The sequence below is a fragment of the Leiobunum rupestre genome, chromosome 6, assembly GCF_980474605.1.
Source record: "Leiobunum rupestre chromosome 6, qqLeiRupe1.1.hap1, whole genome shotgun sequence".
Taxonomy (NCBI): domain Eukaryota; kingdom Metazoa; phylum Arthropoda; class Arachnida; order Opiliones; family Sclerosomatidae; genus Leiobunum; species Leiobunum rupestre.
The window spans coordinates 38,549,222-38,568,955 of NC_143389.1; the positions used below are offsets into that span (position 1 = coordinate 38,549,222).

The window sequence follows — 19,734 nt, forward strand, 5'->3', positions numbered from 1 at the left end:
CGGGTCACAGAGTTCTTTCGGCTGCGTTTGTTACTCGCCCATCTGCTCTTCGGTTTTCGTTCGACAAATGGTAACTTTTCTGTTTCTTTTATTGTGTTTTAATTCATATAGCCATTACTATGACCCCTCATTTAATTCATATAGCCATGCCACCTAAAAGAAAGCAATATTTGGGTAGAAATACATCTTTGGCTACGGACGCTAAAAGGAAAAGGGACAACGAAAGTGACGAAGCAAGAGAATTAAGACTCGAACGTGTTAGGTCTTTACGGTCACGTGAAACTCCTTTGCAAACGGAAATACGTTTAGCTAAGATCGCTCAGTATAACACAATCCCTCCGTGATCATGAAAAACAAAGAGCGCAAACTACGAGGTTACGAGAAACGTCTTCGCAGACGCAATCGCGCCTTGAGGAACTACGGGTGAGTGCAGCGACTTCGCGATCGCGAGAAACGTCTTCGCAGACGCAATCGCGCCTTGAGGAACTACGGGTGAGTGCAGCGACTTCGCGATCGCGAGAAACGTCTTCGCAGACGCAATCGCGCCTTGAGGAACTACGGGTGAGTGCAGCGACTTCGCGATCGCGAGAAACGTCTTCGCAGACGCAATCGCGCCTTGAGGAACTACGGGTGAGTGCAGCGACTTCGCGATCGCGAGAAACGTCTTCGCAGACGCAATCGCGCCTTGAGGAACTACGGGTGAGTGCAGCGACTTCGCGATCGCGAGAAACGTCTTCGCAGACGCAATCGCGCCTTGAGGAACTACGGGTGAGTGCAGCGACTTCGCGATCGCGAGAAACGTCTTCGCAGACGCAATCGCGCCTTGAGGAACTACGGGTGAGTGCAGCGACTTCGCGATCGCGAGAAACGTCTTCGCAGACGCAATCGCGCCTTGAGGAACTACGGGTGAGTGCAGCGACTTCGCGATCGCGAGAAACGTCTTCGCAGACGCAATCGCGCCTTGAGGAACTACGGGTGAGTGCAGCGACTTCGCGATCGCGAGAAACGTCTTCGCAGACGCAATCGCGCCTTGAGGAACTACGGGTGAGTGCAGCGACTTCGCGATCACGAGAAACGTCTTCGCAGACGCAATCGCGCCTTGAGGAACTACGGGTGAGTGCAGCGACTTCGCGATCGCGAGAAACGTCTTCGGAACGACGACGATGGCTACAATCTCAACAAGAGAGAACTTCAATCTCGAGATCTAAAACATGGATCTGCCTGAAAGGAGCTGCTTTCAAACATCAAGCGGATGAACGTTATGAGGATATAACATTGCTCTCTATAGGAGATATGTCCATAATTTGTAAGTTCTGCGGCGCTGCTAAATGGAAAGGCGAAACTCCTGGCATGTGTTGTTCATCGGGTAAGGTAAGGCTACCTACTTTAATTGAGCCGCCAGAACCACTCAAATCTCTTCTCACTTCTCAGAAAATATAACTCGAGTTTCTAAATGACGTCCTTCGGCGCTACGAAAATTATTCGGCCTCCGGGGTTTATGCCAACCTTTAAAGTACAGGGCCAGGTTAACCACCTCGCTGGATCATTGCTTTCTCTAGAAAACGAAGAACCCAACCCGACTTTGATAAAGATGAACATAATGTTTACGTGAGGAATTTTAAAACCGCACTGGAAGAAATGCCAAAAGATGACTACAAAGTTATTATAAAAGCGGATAAGACGCTTCAACGCTCCTGTTACGAAAGAAGTTGCTATTGTCATAGTTGGTTGTGATTTTGAAAGACGAGATATAATCATTCACAAACGAAACAGTGAACTTCCAAGAGTAAATGAAACTCATCGCTCATACGATTCGCTGCAATACCCATTACTCTTTTGTCGTGGCGAGGATGGCTACCATTTCCAAATTCCACAAGTCAACCAATCCATGGGAAAAAGGTTTCTGCTATGGATTTTTACGCATACCGATTAATGATTAGGCCACGATGCCTCAATCACATTCTATTTTACCGGCAACTTTCCTCCAGTTTGTCGTTGATATGTATGCAAAAATAGAAACTGAAAGACTTCTTTTTGTACGCACAAATAAAAAGAAACTTAAAGTCGAAGATTACATACATTTAAGAGATGCTATTGTTACAGACGGAAATGCTTCTAAAGTGGGACGCACAGTAATTCTACCGTCATCTTTCACGGGTGGACCACGCCACATGCACGAATATACGCAAGACGCCATGACTTATGTCAGGTATTATGGCACCCCAGATTTATTTTTAACATTCACCCGCAATCCTGGGTGGTCTGAAATTACCGCTGCTCTTTTTCCTGGACAGTCATCGCAAGACCGCCATGATATTACAGCAAGAATTTTCCGGCAAAAACTGATTAGGTTTATGAATTTAATAATTAAAGGTTCGAGTTTCGGAGAAGTCCGATGTTGGATGTATTCCATTGAGTGGAAGAAAAGAGGCTTACCGCATGCCCACGTTTTGATTTGGTTAAAAGAAAAAATAAGACTAAACCAGATTGATCAGGTGATAAGCGCGGAGCTTCCTGATCCCCATGAAGACTCCACACTGCATGCTGTAATCGTCAAAAATATGATACGTGGTCCATGCGGTATGTTGAATCCTAATTCACCTTGCATGAAAGGTGGTAAATGCACTAAACGATACCCGCGCCCTTTAGTACACGAGACTTCGACAGGAAAAGATGGCTATCCGCAATACCGGAGAAGGAGTCCAGGTCACGGGGGGTTATCAACCATTATTAAAATGCGAGGTCAAGAAGTTGAGATTGACCACAAATGGGTTGTTCCCTATTGCCCTTTATTGTCGCGCATATATTGTGCCCATATAAATGTCGAATTTTGCAATTCAGTAAAATCAATCAAGTACATTTGTAAATACGTTAATAAGGGTTGCGATCAAGCGGTATTTGGCTAAGAAACTACTGGTCATCCAATTGATGAAGTCAACGGTATCAAATGGGCCGTTACATTAGTTCGAACGAAGCTGTATGGCGGATTTTGGGTTTCCCCATACACGACCGTTACCCAACAGTGACTCACTTGAGTGTCCATTTGGAAAATGGTCAAAGGGTCTATTTCACAGAAGTCAACGCACAAGATAGAGCTCAAGATCCTCCAAACACAACTCTGACTTCTTTTTTCAAGCTATGTCAACGAGATGATTTTGCAAAAACGCTTTTTTACGGCGAGATACCGAGATATTATACCTGGAATATCAGCTCTAAAAACTACAAACGTAGAGTGCATGGTGTACCCGTTACTGATCATCCTGGCATATATGCAACTGATGCCCTTGGTCGTGTATATCAGTACACCCCACTAACGGCGAATGCTTCTACTTAAGACTGTTATTACACACTATAAAAGGTCCGACATCATTTAAAGCTCTTAAGACCGTTGATGACACCGTATGCACCACTTATCGCGAAGCATGCCAACTTAGAGGTCTTTTAGAAAATGACGCCCAATGGGATGCTACGATGAGAGAAGCCGCATCGAAGGATTCGCCTTTCAAATTAAGGAATCTGTTTGCCGTTCTCCTGGCATTTTGTGGACTCTCAAATCCAATAGGACTGTGGGAGGCGAACAAAGAGAGCTTGGCCGAGGACATTCTAATAAGGACGAGGAGAAATAACAAAATGGAGAGAGATTTCACAGCAGGAATGTTTATTGGAGGATAAAGTTCGAAGTATGGTCGAAACAAATTTGCAAGATTTAGGTCTTCCATCGCCGCAGAGGGACAAAATAATCACTGAATGCAGAGATATTTTGCGCGAAACCAACTACAACACCGATGAGTTAAAACAATTCATTGACGAAAATGAACTACGACTGGTCGAAGGTCAAGTAGCTGCCTATAGAATGGTATTAGATGCAGTTTCATCAGAAACTGGGGGCATTTTTTTATCGATGCTCCTGGTGGTACAAGAAAAACCTTCCTTATAAATTTACTATTAGCTAAAATTAGGAAAGAAAAACAAATTGCTCTAGCAGTAGCATCATCGGGAATTGCTTCAACTCTTCTATCTGGTGGTCGGACTGCTCACTCTACGTTTGCCCTTCCTTTAAACTTAGCCTATGCTGAAAATCCAACATGCAATATTAGTAAAGGGACTGGTAAAGCCAGGGTTCTCCAAGAATGTCGAATTATTATTTGGGACGAGTGTACGATGGCTCATAAGGCAGCGCTGGAAGCCCTAGATCGATCGCTTAAAGATCTTAGAGGTGACGAAAGAATTATGGGTGGTGTCGTAGTTGTATTGGCCGGAGACTTTAGGCAGACCCTACCTATCATTCAAAGGGGTACACCAGCTGACGAACTAAATGCTTGCTTCAAAGCTTCACACCTCTGGGAACACGTAAAGAAAACAACCCTAACCACCAACCTGAGAGTTTCATTGCACGGAGACAATTTGCAGAACGCTTCGCAAACTTCCTTTTGGAAATTGGTAACGGAACTGTGCCAATCGATCCGCAAAGCGAAAACATCAAACTACCTTCGAATTTTTGCCAAAATTTGCAAGCTTTGAATATTTTAACTAAACAAGTCTTCCCACAAATAGAGGCGAATTATAAATCCCACAAGTGGCTTTGTGAAAGAGCTATATTGGCGCCAAGAAATGACAGTGTTTTCCATGTTAACACACTTATTTGGAAATAAATTTCCGGAGAAGCAACTATTTACCACTCCATTGACACCGTTCTGGCAGAGAATCAAGCCGTTCATTACCGAACGGAATTTTTGAATTCCCTTAACCCATCCGGAGCTCCACCACACAAATTAATGTTACTAAGGAACTTCGAACCACCAAAACTGTGTAACGGGACAAGGTTAGCCGTGAAGGACATATCACCTAACGTCATTGACTGGAAATTCAATGGGCGAAGACGTATTCATTCGACGCATACCCATAATACCAACCGATATGCCATTTGATTTTAAACGCCTGCAATTTCCAATCAATCTTAGCTTCGCAATGACAATTAATAAAGCGCAAGGGTAGTCACTTAAAACAGCGGGAATTAATTTAGAAAACCCATGCTTTTCCCACGGTCAGCTTTATGTGGCGTGCTCAAGAGTTGGAGCTGCAAATAACCTGTACATACTTACTCCGCACGGAGAAACTAAAAATATTGCGTACAAAAACGCTTTATCATAATTACATCTTAAACTAATCAAAGAAAACAAATACATGTTAATATTACAAGATATGATATTTTGCACTATTAAATGTTTGTAATTTAAAAAATGCCTTTTTACTATTTAAAAATAATTTAATTTGCATATTTAAAGTATAGTGCATGTTGTTTCCGTTTTCTTAACCCCAATTTACTCAAGTAGCTGAAAGCCCGGCTTGTCATATATATTTTATTAATATTAGCAAAGAAACCCGACCGCCATAGGGCTATGTTTTCAAATGAGTTCCAGAAATATTCGGTATACCGAGTGCTAAGCTAGGTAAAATTGATATTACCTATCGGCTCGAATGACATTAGGTAATATATCACTAAGAGGAAAGCTATATGGTTGCTATTTCTGTAAGCTCCCCGTGGCTTATGAATGACAGTAGGGGTTCAGCTCTACGGAATATTCTTTGTTTCCTCCTACAACTTACCGAGCTATGAATGCACTAATAACGGTATGAAATTCATCACATTAGACTACGTATGACCCCCCTCTGAATGGGAAGAGCAACCTGAAATTCTAATGTTTTTGAAAGAAGGGTTCATATTTGTAAGCAATGCCACTTATTAAGTAGCGTTGCGTTCAACGTTTATGAATATTTGTCATCCAACAGCTTTTCTAGCAAATTGGGAGTAATGTAAGTCAATGTGCAGCCCATGTATGATAAAAAAAAACATCCACCTACGGTCATGCCTTTCGGGTTAGAGTTCAACTGGTGCAGCTAAATATTCATCAGTTCTCCAAAAACGTTGCGCGACATATCATCGTAATATATTATTAGTTCTCCGGGATTTTGACGAAATACCTGGCAACTTTTAGAGGAGTGAAAATTTATGTTGTTCCTTGGCACAGAGCGATGAGAGAGACGCCGTACCACATGAAGAACACCGAGGATAATATTTGATTGCGCATTCTGAAAATGTGTTTTGCAGATTTGAATAGTTTAGATGTCTTTTCTTTTGTGATCAGGGTGATCGGCGTTTCCGCAGCCTTAACCTTCTCTTCCACCATCTTGGCAAGAAAAACTGAAAGTATTGCAATGTAAGACGTAAATGAGTGAAGTTACGTACCGTTTCCGACAGTTCCAGCTATGTAAAACCAATAATCCATGAGTTTCCGTTTAAACCTTAGACTAAACAGAGACTCGATTAACGTGCCTAATGACAAAGATCCCATCCCAACACCTTCGGATGACTGGTACAGGTGGATTTTAAATTCAGAGGTCAGGCCGACAATCAAAATGGAGCAGAACAGCCAGCCGAAAGAGTAGGGGACGTACCATCCGGTCTTCGTTCTCGTTGTCTGATCGTGGGGTGGCGGTGTGGTTAGCACTTTCACCCACGCAACAGCAAGAGGAGCCGGGTACGATCCCAGCTTGTGGCACTGGGTGAAAACTCGGAACAACTCCTTCCGCGTTAAGTTTGCAAGTTCTCTCCCCACTGGTTGAAGGGGTTTTCCCACGCGCTCTTCGGTAATAGTTAGTGTAGGGACCCCTCCTACGCATTGTAACCCGGCTACCTGATTAATCGCTTTAAAAGTCGCTTGATGACTTAGGCCTAAGGTGGTCCCTTAGATATTAGTCTAGCTGATTATTGAAAGGCGAGTAGCGTACTTTGTTGAGAATCTCGAGTCAATTTACTGTATTCTGAAAAAGGTGTTTACGTGATATTTCCACGCACAATGGTTGGTACGCGTAGCCAGGCCCATCTCTACCATTGGGCTAAGTAGAGCTAAGCCCTAGGGCGCCGCGCTACAGAGGGGCGCCGTCTGGCCTTTTATGTTTTTTATTATTATTTAATTGTAAAGTATTCAATAAAGAACCGGCCATATGAAAAATGGTGCCTGATATTATCAGCCCAGGGCGCCTGAAAGGTAAAGACGGCCCTACGCAATAACATGTTAACATGTTGGGTAATAGACTAATACTTTCCGCCAGTTAAATAATCATTTCTCAAAGAGCTGCAGATCCTAATTGGGCGGATTTTTAGTTATTCGTGTTGAACGGTAAGTCTTACGACCTCGTTATATTCTTAAAGGTCAATGTCACTTTCAAAAGATAAATAAATTCCTTTAATTTGTATTTGTGTTTTTTCTTTTCATTCCGATTTACGTAATCACTCATAAATATGTCTTTGTATAAATTTCCATATTTCCCGATTAGGCGTTGCACGCATAGAAATCTCATAGGTAACTAGAATGCTGCCGCCTACGGCCGAGCTTGACGCCAGTTCGCCTTGAACCTTCAGCCAATGAGAGGCCGTAGAGTGGTTCCGCCAAGGAGGATAATAATCCTCCTTGGTTCCGTTACTATAGCGGGAGATAGGTGACGTCATTCTATCCGGTGACATTAAATTCTTGGCAGAACCGCTCTTTGAGCTCTGATTGGCTGAGATCTGGCGTCGTCTGCCACGGCGTTTGGTCCATTTGCCAGTTACACGGCAGCATTCTAGTTACCTATGAGATTTCTATGGTTGCACGTTACTCTTCAAAGGCTTTAAACAAGAAGCTATATTTTTAAAATCACTGGCCACCGTCGCGAGCGAAAAACTCGAGATTAATTTCAATCGATCAAGCTGTTCAAAGTTATGGATCATTAAATTGATTGTTTAACACAATTCCATAACAATAGTCCATACTATCTTAACTCCTTCGCCTTTTTGTGAAGAGCAGTGAATTGCATATGATTAGATTAATTCTCTTTAACTAAACGTTTTAGCAAATTTTGACAATCTGTGGCAGTTGCGAAAGACCAAAAACTGGAGTCAAAGCTGTCGAAACTCCACATCAGTCCGAAAACTTCTGTTCACGGAAAATCGAAATCAAATTCCATTCTTCAAAAAAAATAAACTGCTTAAATAGTTAAATAGAGATGACACGGACCTTCGAGCTGTTGTGAGCATAGAAATCTCATAGGTAACTAGAATGCTGCCGCCTACGGCTGAGCTTGACGCCAGCTCGCCTTGAACCTTCAGCCAATGAGAGGCCGTAGAGTGGTTCCGCCAAGGAGGATAATAACCACTCTTTGAGCTCTGATTGGCTGATATCTGGCTATCGTCTGCCACGGCGTTTGGTACATTTGCCAGTTACACGGCAGCATTCTAGTTACCTATGAGATTTCTATGGTTGTGAGTTTTTGGATAACCAACTTCAAATGTATCCTTTTTTTTTCAAAAAGGTGGGTTTTAGTGATGAATGCACTTTCTTTGTGAGCCGACATAATTGTTACCTGCAGCTAATGAAAATCCAAACGTTTTTCGAGAAGCTTTTACGCAACATCCGCTGTGTGTGCTGGAATTCTGGGAAACCAGTACATCGTTCGACCTTTAATATTATCAGTTTACTAGGACATGTTGCAAAATATAATTGAACCGTTAACTAAAGGTATGAAAAACAATGCCCACACAAATGTGAGAGGCGAGCAGTTGCTACGTAGCAATAAAATGATGAACCATTTCATTATTAAGATAAGTATTTACGTAAACTATGTACATAGAACCAATAAACAATAAAACCTTACAGATGAACACGGCATGGTGGTTGCGAAGACGACAGGGTTCGAAAACAAAAAACCCGACCCAAAAAACCCAGAGGGTTTTTTTGGATCCACCCACTCCAAAAAAACCCACTTTAAAAACCCACCTGAGAAAAACCCACTTTGAAATTTCATATTTTAATGAAAAGGCATTTTTTCAAGGAGCAATGACCACTTTAATATATATATATATATATTTAGTAATTTACAAAGTTAACCGGCTTGTTAACTTACTAGTTGAGACTTGAGACGTATGACTTCAGATTTCTACCAGTCCTTTGGTTAAGTATCTGTACACTTTTACAAGCTTTTCCGCTTTTTCTAACACAAAAAAAATGAAGCAGTCGACCTAGCAGACGATATCAAGTCCCTACAATTGCATCTCACATTCCCATCTCTATAGAAAATATCGTAGAATAAGTAGAATAGTATTAAGTCAAGTGGGTTTTTATGAATCATTTTGATTCTGATTTTCTTGATTTTGAAAGGCGTTTCTTTTAGCTTCCGTTTCCTTTCAGCGTATTCAGAACATTCGAGGCCACCCCCGAAAATGGACATGGTTAATTGAGCCAGCGACGACGATCTGGATGGAAAGGAAGCATTTTTTGTCAGATATCCCATCTCCGAGACAATGCCGCAGTGATCGACGCGAACGAGGACCAGCGAAACGCTACTAACTCTGAGCATTATATCGGCGGGGTTTAGATATTGGTAAACTGGAAGAACTCAATCTCACAAAGTGGTAAAAAATGGCTGATGACTCCCCAGTTAGATGTTCCCAATTTTAACACTTTATCCTCTTCGCTGAGACATTTGAATTTTATTTTAAACCCCTCAGACTTCGTTCTGTTTTTCTTTTTTGAAATCGGACCACCTGTTTATCCGTGCGCGTCTCTACTACGTCAGAAGACATTGTTTCCATTTCGTATGATCTCGTAGGACATTCAAAAGTTAAAATCTAATTTAAGTCAGTTCGATTGCCAGTTTTGACAAATGAAATTTAGAAAAACTTGCCATTAACACTGGTTTTAGGCGTTCCCAGCGCGTACTCTTGGTAGTTCAAAGAAAACGTAAACGTAATCATGAATTTTCAGGGCAACGTGAAATCCACTTCATTTCTTACAAACAAATGTTTTACTAATTTTGCACTTCAGCTCTCACCGTGGCTCGCCAGGCCCTACTTCAGGCCTATGTCTTCAGTGACATCCCTTTTAGTGGCATCGAACCTAGTGATATCTCCCACAGTGACTCATACTTACATTGTTAGTGCCATTCAGACCAATCCGCAACTTGAATTAACCTTCCAATTTTTGAAGCGGATGGAAATTTCGAAGTAAAAGAAAAGAGTAAGATATGTACGAAGCCCCTCTATCGACCGTTTTCTTTCGGAGTGCAGGTCACCCTCCTTTCTAGTTTTTGAAATCACCGCCTCAACCTTATTTCCAAATTTTTATTTCCTTAGTTCCCAACTGCACTCGTTTTCCATTAAACTACTAAACAAATTATAAAGCTATTTAACGTATAATATTAGGGGAGCCCAGCGAACTCTTAACCCTCTTTGCCATAATTTTTATCGACTGTCCGGCGAGTTTTCCAGATATTTTGGGAATTCTGGGCTGCCGCTATTTACCAATCATTTGGGACTAGTCCGATAAATTCCCGTACAACAGCCTCCATGACATACAGATGGCGCCCAGGTTGATTCAATTAATTTTGGCGCTCCAAATTTTAGTTTCGATCAATAAAATAATCTGAAAAGCGCAAAATGCCCCTTAGATATTCCAAGGTTGTACATCTATAGGTTCCTGGTACAGACACTCTTGGGCGTATGCATCAGCTGTTTCAATGCAAGTCATAGTAAACGACAATTTGGGAAAATGTCTAGATAGTAGTAAATTCAGGTATAAATGTGTATTCTACACCTACTGTAAAAACGTTACAGTAAATAATCATATAAATCAAAATAAATCTAAATTATCTCTAATTTAAAAAAATTCGTTTATTAGCTTTCGTCACGGGACGGCCAAGTTCATTTTTAATCCCAAAATTACAAAATGTCTTGGATACATTGCAAGTGCCAAGTTTTGATTAATAATACGCAAGTTTTGAGAATAAAATGGAATCAATCAGGCAAGAAGACTTTTTAATGGTTATTTTTCTTATTATTAGGATATTAATCATTATTTTGACAGTTCAGAGGAGTACCTCTAAGTTAATAAATTTTAAATTGATGGATGTATAGAAAAAATTGTTCACAGATATTCTGATGAAGAATTATGCTACAGAAATATATAAACTTACATAACGTTTTACTGTTAAATTTGAATTATAGCTCCCTGCACACGATGGAGTCTTTGGGGCCTCGTCAAATGAATATAAAATAATTAACAATCATTTGGAGAAAACCTGACCAATAAAACATAGTCAAAATAAAATTTTAAAATCACGACGAAATAATGGAATGATAAATTGTCCATGGTTTTGGATTTGATGCTTAAAAGAGAGCGATTTTATCAAGCAATAAATCCAGCATGTGCAAAGCGTTTCAAATCACATCACCCTCTTTTTGTAATAATCGAAAACTAGATAGGTAGCGTATTAACGCTTGGCAGCCAGTATAGAGCATAGCGCCGATTTGATTTGGGTTGGCGGCGCTGAATTTTCAAAAATCCTGCGCGGCGTTGAATTTTCTCGGTGCGAAGGGCCAAACGTTTATCCCTCCCCCCTTCCAAAAATTTTGAAAAATAATTCCAAATTAGTTAATTTGGAAATCTCATTAAAAAAATTGGCGGCGGGATGAAAAGTTATCGGCGGTGGCGTCGGCGGCGCGATGAAAAGTAAATGACTCTGTGGCGGCGGTTCGGCGGCGCTAGGCTCTGAGCGTAAGGACTTATTAAGGCACTTAAAAGGTTAATATTTGGATTTTATTATTATTTTACACTGTTTCCTCCATGATAACACAGAGCAATACGACGAGCAGATTTAGGCCTTTTTCTCATAGGCGCTACCATTTTACGAACCTTGGGTAGTTTGTCGATGTGTGGCCGCTACCTAGGAGGAGCCCGATGCCGCAGCGCCACCTAGACCGGTTTCGGTTGGAAATTAAGGTAAAATTATTGGAACGCCTACATCTGAATTTTGTATGAGGCAGTGCGAATAGATGCTTCTACAAACATTTCACCTTAAAAGGCAATTAACAGCACTCCTAGAAACATTAATTTCGTTATTCAACCATCGAATGTCCCATTTTATTATCCCTTCAAAGAGAGGAGCCTATTTTATAAGGCTTCGTGCTCCATCTGGTTTAATACTTGTCAACTACGTTTGTGAAGAAATAGCGGACGACTTTTGGATTTAACCTGAAACTTTCAGCTGTTGTACAAAGATACTTTCGAATGAGGTTATATTTTGATCAAAATTTAATCACAAAGACTATACAGTGGCGGCGCTAGGGGGTAGGCCAGGTAAGCTACTGCCTACCTTAAAATTTTGAGGGGCCCAAAAATTACTCTATAAGGGGCCCCAAATTGATCTAGAAAGGGTCTCAAAATTGTCCCAAGAGATAAAATCATTTATAAATAACAATGAAACAATTGTCGATAATGTATTTAGAAATTTTGGAGGTATCTCCTAGTAAATAAAACCAGTTCTGTTATATTTGGACTCGTTTTACTGTTGTTAAAACGTTTTTGTTCGTCATGTACATCACTACTTTATTTTATTGAAGAATTTCGTTGAGAAAAGGGGGGTCCCAGGTCGGGGGCCGATTTATTTGGTTTCCCTACCCTCGCGAAAATTCCTGGTGCCGCCACTGAGACTATAGTCTAGTATTAAAGAATTTCAGTTGAGACTTTTAAATAATGCGATGCTATACGTTTCATCGTTTCTGCGGAAGCTTACTAGATAAAGTAAAAGTAAACAGTAAAATGCGAAGAAGTAAAGAGACCAAAGAAGAGTGGGGAAAACTAAGCTTTAATAGGGAAAAATGTGCGGTACTTCGGCTGATTTCGAGATTTTGAAACTGATTTTCGCCCAGATTTCGAAATTTTCTAGTTGATTTCCAAGTTGTCAAATATTTATATACCGGTGCTCCAAACGCAATCGAGATGGCCTACTACACCGGTGGTCTCCTCATTATGCCCTACGCTAGTGTCTACAAGCCCGGACAGGTGACAAAACAGTCATGGGCAGTAGAACCTTACTACTGAAGGTCTTACCCTCGACGCAAGCCACTGATCCCGACAAAAGGCGCAGCAATGGGGCGACCAGCTTCCACTTCGCGCACAGCTGTGGGATAGAGAGTAGATGCTCTAGCACCTCTAGCCTACACCCTACCTATGTTGGTAGAGACCCAAGCCTTACGGAAAAGGCTCCTAAAGGGGAACGACGGGCACACAGCGACCCACGTAACCTGGCACAGCTGGCACCGGAGATCCCGGTTTGGTTCTAAAAGGCCAGGAAACAGTGTAACTGCGCCTCATACGGAGACCCGCCACCCCACAGCAGGCTACCCAAAACTCCGAAATGGCACGGATGTCTGGACCTTCACCGTTAACCTAAGCCAAAACTCAGTTTCCGGCCCCTACCTGACTGAAGTCGGAGCTAGAGATAGGACTATTTGACCACGGCTAACATATCGCAGTGCTCCACCACTCTTATGGGTTAAAAGAGCCGGACCCCTACTCCCCGATAAAGCCACCAGTTATTGCACACCGTGGCCCATTAAGGGCCTCTAGTTGATTTCCAGATTTATAAATTCATTTTTCTGTAGAATGTACGGGATTTGTACGAATTTCGGACTCCTCTAACGCGAAACTTGCACCTTTTACCAAACAAGTCATATTTATTAATATATTTTAGTAATTACGGATATTAATGAAAATATTAAAAGAATGGATGAGAAAACGAAAAACACAAATTGTTGTCATATCTTTATCGTAGGGATAAAACAATTATAGCGGTGCTAGCAGCCACTTTACATAAAAAAACTGAATTGTCTCTCCTTATCTTTCGGTTCTTTCCTTCGTGCGCGTACCAGTTTCATTTTTCAATGTAATAATGTTCTAAAATTAAGCCAAATTGTTTGTAAATTTATTTGACAAATATATCTAAGTTTAAAACAAGACAGTTTTAACTTAAATAGGGGTTTAATTTCACTTTTATTACAATCAAATATCTGTACATGTATATATTTACAAACGCCTTCACGCAATTTACTCCACAATCTAGAAACAGAAATGCTTTTAGAATTTACTATCCGCAGAGATCGACTTGGGTTGTTCGAGGGAGCCCCGCTCAGTGACGTTATTACAAGGGAAACTGGACAACTCGCGTTCCCCGGGTGATTTGTGATAGCCGAGATTGTTGACTTCTAAATTAAATTGGCGTTCTAATTACGTTTACCATTTCCTTTTTACTTTAAACTAGAAAGTTTAGTCATCAGTACCAGTATTTGACGGCAATTGCGAGGCTGGCGATTGCAGAGACTGAATTGAGCAACGTCCAGCACGACTCAAAAGCGTCAACGACTGGGTACACATGGAATTACTGTGAGAGGACCTCTCGGGTTCACCGCGAGGCGTCTCGCGATTCTTCGACCTGGGACACTTGGGGGCGATTCGTTTCAGCTCCGTCCGAACCTTCGGGAAAAGTTCGTTAAATAGCGTTCCACCTCTAACATTCCCAACAAAACCTTACGTACTTCCCCATTCAAGAAACAGTACAAGAACGCCACGACAGAACCCTGCAAAAGATACCGCGTATAGATGTTTAGTGAATAATCGTCAGTGGGTTACTTAGCCTCAGAAATGTATAATACGCATCTTACGAGAAAAGTATCCATTTAAGCCATAAAAGGCCATAGCATAATTCCGTACCTCGTAATAGAAACCAAAGATAAATTAAACTCGTACCCTAGATTCGAAATCACTCTCTCGCGCGTTGCCGATAGCGTTTACCCACTTCACGCTGGAACTCAGAAAAAATTCGCTCCATTCGCGCCTTACCGCAACCGATGGAGCCCGATTTTTCTGAGGTCACGTGCCGGAAAAGGGTAAACGCTTCGTAACAAAACCGTCAATGGGAAAGCTCTCAGTATTTGAATCTAGGGTACGAGTTTAAATTATCTTTGTAGAAACTTTCAAGCCATATTTCCGAAATTCAAACGATTCTTTGGCTCTTTAAAGAGAGTATAGTTCTAGTATTGAAGGTCAAGCTAAAATCTTTATTCACTCGTGGCGCGTCAGTCTAGAACGTTGTGGGGGTATATATATGATTTGGGTACATTTGTATCGAATTTCATTCGTCCGAACGGTGGTACAAATGTCCGAATGCCGGAAAACAGGATCGTATGTCCGAAAACGCATTTCATTTGCCCGAAACATTTATCACAACTTTTGTTGGTGATTTAGTCGTTCAATGTATGTTAACTTTACTGGCGAATTTCATTTGTTCGAATAATCGTTTGTCCGTTTTTTTGAACATTAGGAATTGGTTGTTTTTTTTTTAATATTGTTAATATAAGAAAATAGTAGCATTAAAGTGAACCTAACCTAACCTAAAATATCCACAACATTCAACGCAATTCCCACTTACTATATCGGTAAAAAAAAACAGCAATAAGAAATACTAATTTAGCGACAGAATTCGGACACGTGACGCTACCGATTCGGACGAATGAAACAAACAAGTTGTCCAATTCGAACAATTGAAACATTTGTTATTTCGGCGGTTCGATCGAATGAAATTCGAACATTTTTTCCACCGTTCGGACGATTGAAATTAGAACCAATGTACCTACCCCATATATATCCACGATATTTCTATACACTTCACAGCATCATATTAATTGATGAAATCTTGACCTTTGCTCCTAAGGATATACGCCCTTTAAAATGAAATATTTTGAAATGAGAGACTTCAATGAGATTCCAATTTTTTTCTTCCGTAAATTTTTGAAAAATCATAGGCAACCCGTGAAGATAGATATTTCAAGAGAATAACATAGATATGGTGGTGGATACTTCGCTCTTAAGATATATCATATACTTCTAGTAGCATTGCTTACTTGAAAGGAAGAGAAGAACTGGTCAAAATAGAGCCAGACCACTTCGACCATCTCGTGGACGCCCATGTCGGCGGCCAGCGCCATCCCCAAGAGCAGCGCGTAATGGACCCCGAAGAGAGGGACTAACACCAGGGTCGATTTGAACCACTTGCGGTATCGGTAATGGCGAGCCTGATTTCCCTGAGCACCGAACAACTTCAGAAATAACACTCGGGTGATGTTTAAAAACAGAGTGAAGTTTAACTAGGGAACAACTCATTATTAATTAACTTCTACTCAAAATCGATTTTCTCGTACATTAAAGGGCCACGCCGCGGTTTGAAAAATCAGTGTGAGTACCATCATGTATATTATTTGTGGAGCTCGCGCGAGAGATAAGTATATTTTCAATCTCGGTGTGGCCCTTCAATGGTGCACCTACAATGATGGAGACGGTAATTGGTCCACGTATGATCCAAAAATAAGCGTTCACTTCGTTGGTTGTCCAACATCTTTTTGGGAAAGTAAAATAGGCGTTCATTATTTTGTTTTCTATAATCCTTAGCTAAAATATAGATTGTAAGAGGATCTTTTCTTACAGCGTGTTTTCTAATAATGCCCTAACGACCACCCAAGGTACAATAAACACAACAGGGATACCTGAAATACGGAAAAAACAATACGCGGTTATTACGGGAAAAAAAGTGAAAATAATGATGGCATATGGTAACGGATTAGAGGCTTAGTGGTGAATGAGAGCTTACCCCAGCCCGCGATGACGTAACGGGCGATACCGCTGGCATCGGTGAACATGGAGAGGAAAATGAGGTTATGCAGGTACAAACCTTCCATCAGGATCATACTGTAATTGGCCATTAGCGAGTACTGCCAAAAACTGGTAAAGACTTTACATTCGGCGCTCTGAAATTAGACGTCCCAAAAAGACCACCGTCCGAGTTAGGAATGGGCTATGGCACACTACCTCTACATGTTTGGGCTGTAGGCTTATTTAGTTGAATTTTTTACCCTTATGCGTAAGTGTATTTTAACGTGGAAAATTAATTTTGAAATAGGTGATTAAAACTGCATTCAACGATATATTTTTCAATTGGCCAATACAAATATGAAAAATAATGGTTATGGCCATGACAGTTTTAGCAAGTCACGAAAATTTACCAATACGAATGCTTCTAGATATCTAAAAGTTTGGAACGTCATACGTCTAAAAAATATTATTTTAAAATACGTAATAATTAGTTGTTGACTGCAACGAATGATTTCAAAAGTAAATATTGAGATAAAGTCTAATAGTGCCTTTAGATTTTACCTTCCACCATGCTTGACATCCTTTTTAAAGAGCTATCGATCACGTGGTTTTTTCCACCAATAGAAAAGCACTTTATTCGATTCATTTTCCCGCGAATAGTAGTGCATTCCGGGGAACTTTGGGACACATTGTTTCGGTCCTCGCTTTCGACGTCTCGAATCGTCCGCTTCTGTTTCAGAACCGCTAGCCTAGTATTTTACTTCGCGCACGGTTTTATTTAGCCGGGAGTAGTGGCGTACTCCTGTAATCCCAAGCGTTTGGGAGGCAGAGTTTGTGGATGGCCGTGTGAGGACGACCACCAAACCCCCAACGGGTGGTCGGAATACTTCCGCCACGGTTGTCCCCACTCCTGTCCTTACGTATCCTCCCCGTTGGCGTGGCCGTTACACATATCTCGCCCTGATTAATCAGGTGGACGAGCAGACTGAATTGTCCCACACGTTACAATCCCCAATTAAAGAAAACAGAAACGGTTTTGTTTAGACCTCGTTTAAAGATTTTAATTAAGTGATTAGTTTAATACAGTTAAAAAAATGCCACGTAAGCAACCTTTGCCGCCGATTGTAGTTTTAAACGCCCCGAAAGTTCAATCTACACAGTAATTTTTATTTGAGGGATGAATTTGAAATGAGAGCAAAGGCTTCAGTCAGTAAACAAACCCAAACTGAAATTTTAGGTGTTATGTTTCCAACCTCTGTTTGGAGTGATTTTTAAAGGCATTATTTACTTTTGATGTTTTGATATATTTTAATTTAGATTATTTTTCTTCGTTTCCCACGAATCATTGCAAATTATATCGCAATTTACCGCTGCGTTTGGATCATCAGCACAATGTAAAGCGGGAAAATTTGAAAACCCACGATTCATTAAGTAACAAATTCAAATCAAAATACCTTTAATCGAGTTATAAAAAAAATAATAATCAGCTATAGCTAATACCCAAGGCACTACCTTAGGCCTAAGTCATCAAGTGCCTTTAAAGCCATTAATTCAGGTGGCCGGGTTACAATGCGTAGGAGGGTTGTGGGAAGCCCTTCGTGCCCCGCGAGCCAACAGCTCCGTACACTAACTAACTTAACCTCTACAAGTTTTTATGGGAAGGGGAAACCGAAGAACTCGGAAAAACCTCTTTAACCAGTGGGGAAAAAACTTTCTAACTCTATGCAGGAGTGGTTCTGAGTTTTCACCCAGTGCCACAAGCTGGAATTGAACCCGGCGCCCTATTTATGCCATTAAATTTAATATTTAAGAATTGATGACATAAAAGTCTATCATCTGAGAGATAATGTTAATAATCTAGTTCGTTTTAATTGTTTTACTCGTATGTAAGTAAAACCATTGATGATATTCGTCAGGTTCTTAAAAATGGTAATCTTAATCTAGTTTTTCAACTGTACGATTGGTATCAGTTATCAGATTTGTAATGCCCCGTGAGCTTATACACTTAAAATATGACGTTGACCCGAGGGGTCAGCCATTTGCCATTATTTTGAATAGGATTTTGGATTTTTGAAAAATCTAGGATTTTTTATTGTTGATTTGTAATGAAAAGTCTATGGGAGGAAGGGACGTTTTTGGATTTTGGATTTGTATCTTAATTTTGTATGGGATTTTGCCAAATGTCCGACCCCTCGCGTTGACCTTTGAGGGATTTGTATTTTAGTAAATTTGGTTCCATCACTCGAAATACAAGTGTTCGTTATCATTTTGTTTCAACAGGACATTCCATTAAGTAGTATTTTAAGTTATTAAAGTTAGCGGTCTTAGAATTACAAAACGCGTCTATTTGTTTCTAAATATGAAGCCTAAAGCTCTGTTATCATTGAGGTAGAACGCTAAATTAAAATGGTTTGCTTTGACATTTCTCCGTAACGTTGAAAAAGGGTTAGATCGAGGTCAGACTCTAACAGCCCCAACTTGTCTCGCAACACTGACGCGTTTGGAATTAAATTTGTTATTTGTTTCATTTGTACCTAGGCTTAAGAGATATGAAATAGAATACGAACTCTCTGGCTATATAATTCAGCAACCACTGAACCTTCTTCTGAATGCCAGTAATTTCATAATTCCAACGACCTACTTAAATTAATATAACTCTTCTTTCTTGTCATTTCGAAGTAGTAAAACATACGGCAGAGGTGTATACACATCACTGTGCTCAAAAGTGACGTAATTATGTCACTTTTGCTGTGCTATTGTTTGTTAACTATAGTTGATAAAATAATTTTCTGATATTTTGTAACCCATTTTGTAGGCATTTTAATTAAGATTTAAAATAGGCACTCTAGGTTTCAAAGAGAGCTGAAATTTGTTTAACTTTTTAATTATTTTATTTAAAAATCCTGAAGATGACCGAAATACTCAATAGCGAAGTATTTCACAATTTTACAGATTACTTTGTGAAAGACTGATCTAATATAGATGGTAGTGACTTGGTTTATTCTGTTAAATATTATCAAGAGGAATAATATTTCCAAATAAATAATTTTTTTATAAAATGTTTTATGCATGTATAGTAATGTAAATTGTACACTTTGGACATCATTTTCGATGGGTATGATTTATTTTTATTTTATAGAGATGTAAATTATTTAAAAGTTGGGTTTAAGAAACGCGTACAGGTTCATATTCACCTCTGCTCGGACCAAATTTA

At 40.4% G+C, this 19,734-nt stretch overlaps 2 protein-coding genes across 2 annotated transcripts in view; one reads left to right on the top strand and one right to left on the bottom strand.

The window, feature by feature from the left end:
* Positions 1–1,946: 1,946 nt before the first annotated feature.
* On the top strand, positions 1,947–2,906 carry LOC149940851 (uncharacterized). The gene has a single exon (XM_090179382.1). It carries the CDS (start codon positions 1,947–1,949, stop codon positions 2,904–2,906), a length of 960 nt encoding a protein of 319 aa, XP_090035508.1.
* Positions 2,907–13,857: 10,951 nt separating this feature from the next.
* LOC149940852 (parathyroid hormone/parathyroid hormone-related peptide receptor-like) overlaps positions 13,858–19,734 on the bottom strand; it is a 71,679-nt gene continuing 65,802 nt past the window's right edge. Inside the window, exons 7-13 of the mRNA XM_090177336.1 lie at positions 16,519–16,675; positions 16,354–16,414; positions 16,197–16,266; positions 15,776–16,018; positions 14,411–14,452; positions 14,156–14,348; positions 13,858–14,080 (exon numbers count right to left, since the gene is read on the bottom strand). Of these exons, the coding sequence (XP_090033462.1) occupies positions 13,953–14,080; positions 14,156–14,348; positions 14,411–14,452; positions 15,776–16,018; positions 16,197–16,266; positions 16,354–16,414; positions 16,519–16,675 (894 nt within the window). The 3' untranslated portion in view covers positions 13,858–13,952. The remainder of the gene's footprint in view (positions 14,081–14,155; positions 14,349–14,410; positions 14,453–15,775; positions 16,019–16,196; positions 16,267–16,353; positions 16,415–16,518; positions 16,676–19,734) is intronic.